Source organism: Pyxicephalus adspersus, chromosome 1, assembly GCF_032062135.1.
Source record: "Pyxicephalus adspersus chromosome 1, UCB_Pads_2.0, whole genome shotgun sequence".
NCBI lineage: Eukaryota > Metazoa > Chordata > Amphibia > Anura > Pyxicephalidae > Pyxicephalus > Pyxicephalus adspersus.
In genome coordinates, this window is record NC_092858.1 from 30002794 (window position 1) to 30013447 (window position 10654).

The 10654-nt window shown below is 37.9% G+C and overlaps 1 protein-coding gene across 1 annotated transcript in view; it reads left to right on the forward strand.

Annotated features, from left to right (window-relative positions):
- The window catches only part of MICU2 (mitochondrial calcium uptake 2), a 175622-nt gene that overhangs the window by 148555 nt on the left and 16413 nt on the right, over nucleotides 1–10654 (forward strand). The window contains exon 8 of the mRNA XM_072404980.1: nucleotides 6632–6729. Within this exon, the coding sequence (XP_072261081.1) occupies nucleotides 6632–6729 (98 nt within the window). The remainder of the gene's footprint in view (nucleotides 1–6631; nucleotides 6730–10654) is intronic.

Consider the following 10654-nt stretch of genomic DNA (forward strand, 5'->3'; position numbering starts at 1 on the left):
CAATGGGTAAATAAATCACCCCAGGACACAATGACAACATGCTCTAAAGCAATACTGACTTCAAACTTTTCTGGCAATGACTTGGATTTTGTAGCCATCAGCATATTTATTATTATCATATAATTTATGCATATAATAATTATTATCGAGTGGCCTGACCAAGCAAGGATGCCACTGAGCACTTCATTTCATTTAAACAAAAGCTAAACAGGAACGTTAAGAAAGAATGTGCGTTCATTTAAGGTTATATTCTGTGCAGCCCTCCCAGCAGCCTTCTTGTGTTATTCTCCCCTTTTCTTACTTGTTTTAAAGACAGCTATATTTTGTTGAGTTTAAATTTGGTCTGCTACTCCCTCTAACATTGTACTTGGCGCCTTGCCAATCCCACCTTGGAATCCCAGCTGATAAAGTGACTCGCAAACAAGTCGGTGCATATTTATTATAAAGACAGGGATAGGCTTTGTCATCTCCGATAAGCCGCGATAGGTATTGTTTATATGTGTCTCCTTCCCATCAAATCAATGTTTTGGAGAGCTCTGAGAGGCTTCCTTGTGCCCCAGCTCAGAGGTGTTATTACAGGAATGTTCTGCTAATCAGCCAAGATTTCCGAACAACACAAAAGAGCTTGACTCATGTAGAGAGCCGCATCAACAAATATACATTTAATACCTTAGACACGCTCTTACAACTTTAAATTCTTTGCCTCCTTCCTGATCTATATTTTAAAAAAGGTTATCCAGAATTAATCCGTGCAAGCCGCAGCAGGTTTCTTCCACCTTTAGCGAGGAAAGGGTTAGAGTGTCAGTTGACTTCAGAAATGCAATACAGTTCTTATGCATTATCGTATTAGTAATGTTTAAGTGATAACCTTTTGTAAAATGTGAGCACTAAATTCCACTCTGCTACTGGAAGAGGCTAAGCTATAAAATATTTGAAATGTCACCTATGCAAAAAGCATGAAGACCCACACTGAACTAATGGGTTTGGTTACTTAAGATATGCTGAAAGCTAAATAGCCATTAGTATTAAGTCTCATGAAAAATGCTCATCTTTCATCTCACCTCTTCAGAAGGATAAGAGACACAGGGGCTATTTAGATGTCATAAGAATAGTTCTGTTGAAATATCAACTCCCTCCCCCACTTCTCTCCAAAACAAAAATGTCTCTTTATGTTGGGTAGTGTTTTTGTTGGGTTCAAAGGGTGCAATGGTGCAAGTGGTGACAGATGATGCAAGAGTTGGGATGAATTTTGCTGTACAGGAAAAATACATTAAAAAATCTTATAGAATCTCAAAGAAATGTCTATTCATTCCAATTTGACAGTACATATGGGATCTTTTTTGAATGTTGCTGTTTTGGGCAAAAAAAAGAATACAGGCTGTAGTTTTTGCTGACACATCAACATACTTACGGGGGCGGCACTTGCTTGCAATGTAAGTTGCTAATATCCTTTAATTTGGGTTGCGCTTTAAAATCCCTGTGAAAGCCATCATGTTTAGGTGAGCAATGGCATACAAAATAGAAAATGTCAGAGAAGTTAAGACACCTACAGTTGTCTTAAAGCATTACAGTTCCCTTTTAAATTGTGTGTCTTTCGACAAAATATTGCATGTTGTGCTAACATTTAAGATCTGTGTTTCAGTGTCAAAGGATTTAAAGGCTTTCTTGTGTGTGCTTAACATCTGTTTATGAATACTTTGTATAATAGGATGAGAATAATTGTTACATGATCTCTCTTACATCACGATCTGACAATGCACATGGAATTTGCTTTAGACATTCTTTTGGTAGTTATTAACACCACTAATATCTCTATATAGAAATACAGTGCTTTTAAGATGTGAAGACTGTGCAAATAAAATGATGAAAATAAGTAAGTTGTGATCTCACACCACTGTGTTTGAGTGAAGTAATTATTTTCTTTCATTTAAAAACAGATCTAATAGCTCACAAAGTCATACCTGCTATCAGCATTATGAGTAAAATATCATACTAAAGATATGCCATACATTCTATGCCTAGAATGTATTTTGTACCCCTCTGAAACCCTTAATGGCTAAAATATAAAAGTTATCTAGGACTAAGTCTTCCATGCTATCACTCACCCTAAATAAACAATCTTTTCTTTACATTTCTTTTGCATTCAGGTTGGTTGGTAGCTAGATCCAGGGAAGTCATAAAGGCCTCAGCTGGCTCTGAATGATATCTGAATGACAGAGAGTGGGGCTGAGCAGCATGGGTGGGATTCATTGTCAAACTTTAAGAGCTTTGTTTATATTGTGAGCATAGGATCCAGGATCTTCCCCAACTACTAAGGAACTCATGGTAAAGCAAGGATATGTGACTGCATATTATTTTTATTTTCATTATCTTTTATTTAAATAACACTAACATATTACGTAGTTCTTTACAAAGTCCATAATATTTTCACTAACTGTTCTCCAGAGAGGTTCATAATCTAATGTCCCTACCATAGTCCTATGTGTATTAACGCAGTCCAATATCAATTTTGTAGGGAACCTATCAGTGTGTACACTCTTACCTGTCTCTAGAGACCACCTAAATCCTTCTACATGCTCTTATCTCTCATCTGGACTACTGTAACATCCTCCTGTCTGGTTTTCCCCCAACCAGCCTGCCTTCTCTACAATCTAAATGCTATTACATATAATTAAAATGTAAGGACAACACATCAAAAGTTATGAGCAGAAAATATATTGTGCATTTTCTATCAACATAATCGATAAGAGAATTGTTATAAAGGTCCATGCTGTGATAGAAGTGATTCTTTAAAAACTGCTTGCTTTTCTTAGTACTTAAGGTTTTCACCCAGCAGAGTGGTACCAGCTCTCTATTCACTGAGAACAGCAGTGCACACTAGCAGTAACAGGCAGCTCACCTAGTTAGTGGTGTAAAGTGAAGTATGTATGCTCTTTGGCATATGGCACACATCAAAACCCAAAAACCGTTCTTTGCAAGTGAGATCAACACAAAAATGGTATCTTGAGAAAGCTGTAATCTAGTCAACATGCCACAGTCCCACAGATTACAAAGTGTGTCTAGATTAAGCCTACCAATGCAAACAGAAACGCACATATCCTGCATGCTGGGAGGAAATGCATAACTGTATTACCTAATGAGCATTCTATGCCTAACATAAGTAACAAATCATAAATTAAGTCATTTTGGAAAGAAACCTGTCTAAATGCTGAACTACCGTTGGCATGAATGTCTTTCCTTACACCTTTATTCTGAACAAAGTGTTGATAAGACAACCATTTATTAACCACTACCTACTTCTGCCAGGAAAATGCTGACTTGTAAGCATTTGCTAATGATATAAAGTCTGCTTATTTTGATTGCTTAACCTTCACCAACATACACTCATTTATTTTTATTTTTTGTGCACAGAAGAAAATGCCACTGTTAATTCCTACGAGTGGGCAATAAATAAAAGGTCTCAAGCTGCACAAATTAATGACCACCATGCGCAATAGAATGAACTTAACTAGGGATCCCTCCTTTGTGGCCCTCTGTGGTCATGCCCCAGATGTATACCATGTAAACCAAAAAGAGGCCTTTATTGGTCCATCCCTGTGTTAACACCTTCTTTTATCTAGTTTAATAAATTCAATAGGGTCAAAGTACATTAAAACATAGTTGACTGCCAGCATTGTTACATCTAAAATATATTTCAAATCTAAATGGCTTAGGAAAAGCAATGGAGATGGCAATAAAAAAGGGAAAAGTGCAGACAGAGAGGGTGAAGTCATCTGACAGACAGGCCAAGTAGGTACAATGATCAAGTGTGAGGGAAAAGTTGGGGGCAACTTCCCTATAGGCCATGTGAGGGCATTCAGAGAAATAGTAGAGAATTTTATTCTCTATTTGTCTTAGTAAGGCCTGTGTGTTTACTAAGAAGGCTTGCTTATAGGACCAAAAAAATGAAAAGTTGAATTGACTGAGCGGAAGAATGCAGGAGGTAAGGGTTTGGAAAGAATTTGTGGAACAGGTGGAGTAATCTAGAAAGACCATTCATTGATTCACCCAGATCAGTGGGGAGGTGGGAAGTTCAGAGTATAGCTGTGAGAGGTTTCTGGGGATAACCGTGCCTAATATTTCATATAATTATATAATTCATTCAAAAAAAATAACTATACAAAGAGTATTAGCATAAAAATAAAATAAAACAATAGACAAAAACATCCATGAATAATTCACAAAGACACCGATAGAAAAAAAAACAAGGACAACCAATTCAAAGCTAGCCCTAGCTTTATTTCAAATGTAAGATTGAAGATATAATATATCTCAAGACTCCACACAAAATATTTTACCAGAATAAGCGTCATCTATGTCTTCTTGAGCTAGTTATGAAAGGTATTTCTTTATATAATCATCTTTGATGTTATGTGGTAAAGGGTAGCATCAATAAAATCCCAAACTAAGAAGCTAAAGGCTTTCTCAGCATCAGTCAATAACAATACAATAATATTGAGTTTCTATGAGAGGTTTTGTTGTGGAAGGCCATCTAATTTTGCCACATGTGTCCTCCCAATGTAAATACTCCATTAGTAAGGAGTCCCCTGAAACCTTATGGGTTTCCCAAACACACAAAGGATTGCAATCGGGATTGTTTTACAATATTAGATTTTACTACAAACATTCATCTTGGGTGGCAGAAATCAAGCATTTGTACATACATTTATGCAAAACGTGAGCTTTATCTATATTATAAAGTTATAGTCTTGCCACTTCAACAGAGGATGTCTCTATTCTTCTGTAACATAAAGCGAAACTCTCAAGGAGATAGAAACCCACAGTTATTGGTTGTGGGTGCAACTATTTTTAATACTGGATAGTGTTGTATGATTGGTTTTCATATGTGCATATCGAACATTAAATATTGCTTATTATGGTTGAAAAGTCTGGAGCAATGTATGGCATGTATTACATCCACTCATGCCTGTATTTGGTCACAGAAGTTTTCCAGCTTACCAGACTAATTCCAAATCTTTTTGATGGTGCAAATTGTACTACAAAGGTGTCTGCATGAACTCTATGCTCAAACAGAATAAACACAAGTATGAATCCACAGAGAAGAGCGCACTTAAACTCTGTCGTTGTTTCCTACGGAGTCCTGTGAAGTCATTCAGGAAGGCTTCTGCTTTAACATTCCTTTACCATGACTCTTCTGCTCTCTAAGAAGCTTGACATGCAATCTGTCCGCAGACCTCACCTCAGACTGTAATATGTTCTGCCCATCAGCAGCTCTGTCTAGTGTGACTAGGTGTTCAGTTACATAAACTCTTTCCCTATAACCTTAGCAGAACACAAATCATCCACATTTAAAAACAAGATATTATTTTATAATGAGCAGTTACACAAATCACTCAATTTAACAAGCCAAGGGTGTTTTCTACAGTCATTGTACACCTGCAGTGTATTTAAACCCAAGAATACATATGTAATACATTGCACCTTAGTGGTCCTTAGATGCGCAGATGCATTAGTTTTTATTTTTTGAGGCAATTTTTTCTTAGTTGTTTAACCAAAAATACTTCCTTCCTAGGGTGACAACATTTACTTCCTTTACATTACTAATGTATGGTGGAGCCACTTTGTCATCCTCTGACATGAAGTGTACTAGGAATACAGAACACTTAACTCTCAAATCTCTAGAAAATAGGGAAGAGATTTTTTTTTTGTAGTTCACATTTGCATTTTTATACACCCTATCACCTAAATCTCACACATTTTACCACATTTGTGCAATCTTGGAAATAATGTTCAAACAGTTTACATCTACAGCTTGAAAAAATATTACCTGAGGATCCTGACATAAAGGTTCTTCCTTTAGCATTTCCTGTTATGGGATGACAACTGTCTGTCCATGTCTTCCATGTGCTGTTTTACTTTGGCACCCTGGGGCAGACTATAGTTCTCTATGTTGAATCCCATTACACAGGCATGTTGCTTCTTCGCTGACGAAAAGCCAGTCAATCAATATTTTGCTGGACCCATTGTAAGCAGATAGGACTTACTTTTCTCTACTGTAGGTAAAGGAAACCTGCACTGAAAGAAAAATGAGCTTTAGCTGCAGGTTTCCTTCTTGGAATAGTAGCATTGTAGTTGTCTCTGGATTCAATACTACGCTTGTCACTAACCTGGAACCAGTGTTATTTAGAAATAAAAATTCCTTATCTACGTGCTTATTCAAGATCGATGAATCAACAGCCAGGCAATAAACATTTTCAGAAACATAACTGTATTTAAAACTTCATTGACCACGATCAATGTGGATTAGAGTCATAGTTGTGTGTGACAGTAAGAGCTTTCTTAATGTAAGGTAGCTGCAGCATTTTCATAAAAATTCTTTCATATAAAATAAATAGACTCTTTAAAAGGTCAATCAACCCAAACCTGGATTTAAACAATAGAGTAAAGGTGTCTTCTTAAATAAACTCTAAAAAGTTATCCATATGTGAGCTCTGCTTTAAGCAAAAATATCAGCGTAGCTCTACTCCGTATTGTCTCCAGTACCTTACAGCCATTCAATGCTGCAGCAATGACACCTGTAGGCTCTAAAAAAGCACTACAGTTATAACAATTTTTTTTTATTTTTCTGTAGGAGACCTTATTGGACAGTGATGATATCAATACAACGTTGCTAGTTCATTTCTTTGGACGCGGAGGACGGGAAAAACTACAATATTCTCATTTCTACAGGTACGTTGTCTCCACGGTCCACAATCTATTTTTTTGTTCTCTGTAATTCAAACAAATAGGGAGCCCATTTGTGTTTTGTGTTTGTGTTTTAGAATGGTCAGGCAGATAAAATAAACTTGGTGAAGAATGGGACTGTTATATACAGTAAAATGAATACACTTGGGCTAGGTTCACACCTGCGGTGAAGTTGCAGTACATTTAGTTCTTCCTCACGCCAGGAATCGCTCTATCTCTCTTAGGAAATGCTTCATGGTAACGTCTCCCTGCAGCACAACCCCATAGGGAATGAATAGGGGTGTACTAGTACAGCTCACTGCCACCAGCTGTCAAATGTATAGATCCTGGTTCTATCAGAACCACTGCTGCCATGCGAATGTTTGAGCTGGCTGTGGAGAGCAGTGCTGAATCACATGATTTAGAGACTTGTGTGATCCTGTCCCTACAGTTAGGTCCATAAATATTTGAACAGAGACAACTTTTTTCTAATTTTGGTTCTGTACACTACCACATTTAAATATAAAGCAAAACTCAGATGCAATTGAACTGCAGACTTTCAGCTTGAATTCAGTGGGTTGATGAAAAGATTGCAAAAAAAGTGAGGAACTAAAGCCTATTTTTTACACAATCACTTCAATTCATGGGCTCAAAAGTAAAGTTGGACAATTGACTCAAAGGCTGTTTCATTGGCTGGTGTAGGCAATTCCTTTGTTATGTCATTATCAATTAAGCAGATAAAAGGCCTGGAGTTGATTTGAGGGGGGGGGGTGCTTGTATGTGGATGATTTTATTCTGAACAGAGTAGCTCTCCATGCAGGTGAAACAAGCCATCCTTAAGCTGCAAAAACAGAAAAAAACGTATCCGAGAAATTGCTACAATTTTAGAAGTGGCAAAATCTACAGTTTGGTACATCATGAGAAAGAAACAAAGCACTGGTGAACTCAGCAACGCCAAAAGACCTGGACGTCCACGGAAGACAACAGTGGTGGATGATCGCAGAATCATTTCCATGGTGAAGAAACCCCTTCACAACAGCCAACCAAGTGAACAACACTCTCCAGGAGGTAGACATATCAATATCCAATTCTACCATAAAGAGAAGACTGCATGAAAGTAAATACAGAGGGTGCACTGCAAGGTGCAAGCCACTCATAAGCTTTAAGAATAGAAAGGCTAGATTGGACTTTGCTCAAAAACATCTAAATAAGCCAGCACAGTTCTGGAAAAACATTCTTTGGACAGATGAAACCAAGATCAACCTTTACCAGAATGATGGCAAGAAAAAAGTATGGAGAAGGCATGGAACAGCTTATGATCCAAAGCATAGCACATCATCTGTAAAACATGGCGGAGTCAGTGTGATGGCTTGGGCGTGCATGGCTGCCATGGCACTGGGACACTAGTGTTTATCCATGATGTGACACAGGACAGAAGCAGCCGAATGAATTCTGAGGTGTTCAGAGACATACTGTCTGCTCAAATCCAGCTAAATGCAGTCACATTGATTGGGAGGGGTTTCATAATACAGATGGACAATGACCCAAAACAGCCAAAGCATCCCATGAGTTTATTAAAGCAAAGAAGTGGAATATTCTTGAATGGCCAAGTCAGTCACCTGATCTGAACCCAACTGAGCATGCATTTCACTTGTTGAAGACTAAACTTTGGACAGAAAGGCCCACAAACAAACAGCAACTGAAAGCCGCTGCAGTAAAGGCCTGGCAGAGCATTAAAAAGGTGGAAACTCAGCATCTGGTGATGTCCATGAGTTCAAGACTACAGGCTGTCTTTGCCTACAAAGGGTTTTCCACCAAGTATTAGAAATGAACATTTTATGTTCTGCTTTTTAATTTGTCCAATTACTTTTGAGCCCCTGAAATGAAGTGATTGTATTAAAAAAAGGCTTTATTTCCTCACATTTGTATTCAATCTTTTTGTTCAACAAATTAATTGTGGTAATGTACTGAACCAAAATTAGAAAATAGTTCTCTCTGTCCAAATATTTATGGACCTAACTGTAAGTGCATATCTGGAAAAAAAATTACTATATATCTGTTATACATTTCACATTTTCACATTTTTCTGTTTATGATGTTGTCTATTCCTATTTATGCTGTGAATACCTGTGTTGATCCGTCAAGAATTTATGTGCTGGCATGTTCCTCCATAGTCACTGTGATAAAAATGGCATGTTTAGCTGTAAATAGAGCTCACACACATCCATAGAAAGTTCATAAATTTTGAGTCCACAGGAAGTGCAAAGGGCAGGGAAAGAGAACATAAATTAAGAGGAAAATGTATTAAAATGCTTTACATAACTATAGACCTTTGGGAGAATTTAGGTCTATTTTATATAAAATGTTCTACTCTCACACCCACCAGAGCATATTAGACCACCGAATAGTATTTGTGAAACAATGTATGGGAGAGTGACAAATGTCAAGGAAGACTTCCCCTTTTTGTATAGGTTTCTTCTCACTTCCTGTTAAACCTTAAGGAAATCTCCCTAATATCACACAGCAAAGTGTAAACTAATGATTTTAGCTTTTTTCCACTTTATCCAAAGCTAGATAGAATGCTGGGGTTGTATATACACCTTATGAAATTGTTGTGTAATGGGAAACAGTGTAACTGAAAGCCTACCACTGGCAGGGGTACTATAAAAACGCTCAGCCATTATAGGGCATCAGTCTTTTCAGATGTCTTCTTCATCTGCCGGGGTGAAATGAAGGCTCTGCTACAGGTCCAATCTGACACTTCAACCACCTCCTTCCTGTACTGAAAGTGCTTTCTATATTTGCCTGTAATGCAGACAGACAGGTAATGTTACCCTAAATGACAATTCAGAGATGGTGTGGCTATGCGGTAAATTACTGTATTCACAGGATTCCGTAGGAGTGGAAATTTAGCGTGTCTCATCTCATTCGTGTGCGTCTGGATCTCACAGAGAACTTTCCAGCTGACATCCTGTGCCTCACACAGGACATTGTTGTGGGTGTTTGATCTGCCCCCCGCTATTTTTTGTTGGAGATGATGGATTGGATTTTTAGAGGCACACATCATTTCACCATGGGAAATCTCTACCTTGGTGGGAAAGGCAGAAGTCATCCAGATCCTTGTCATGTGTTTACTGAGAAGTCTTTGCTGTCCTGTAAAAAATCAAGAATTCTCTTGACTGATATCTATTTGCTTTTGGATGGAGCTGTCATTTTTTTAGAGCTGTTTGAGTGGACCCACATGAGAGCTCTAACCAGTTGGGATAACATATGTTGACAGGTCTGAAGAGCTCAGTATACAACCAGATGACACCTGTCTGCTTTACAGAGGAAAAAAAAGAAAACTCTTTACAGATGAAGGAGACACCTGTCAGACATAGCACATTGTGTGAAGAAAGACTGGCCAGGTTTAGGTAGTTCTTTCCTATTTTATTGTGTTAGGCAGCTGGCCTGATCTAAGAGTTTTTTTTGCAACCAATCAGATTCCAGGTATTTAGCTGCTAAGAGGAGGCCATGTTCCTGTTAAATATCTGACGACCATTATTGTATCATAATTTAATTATTTATACTATTTAAGGCAGCAGTTTTTTTGCAACAAGGAGCCTACCATTTTAGGTTATCTATACCTTAGATTTAGCAAATAAATCTGACCATTTATTGGGAAAAGACTGAAGCACCCATTGGAAATACATATAGACATTAAAGGAAGATTCATAGCCTGTGATGAAAAGACCTGGTGGGCGTTTTGGCGTATGTATAGTCTAAACATTTTTGTATTGGTGACCATTCTTACTGGAACATAGCCCTTACCCCACCACACACACCAAAAAAGTTTGGTGCCCATAGCCCTGTCACAATACACCCCCTCACACTAGTACTCACCCTCTTTCCAAACAGAAACAGGGGTGCCCCTCTTTCCTCCATGTTTGCC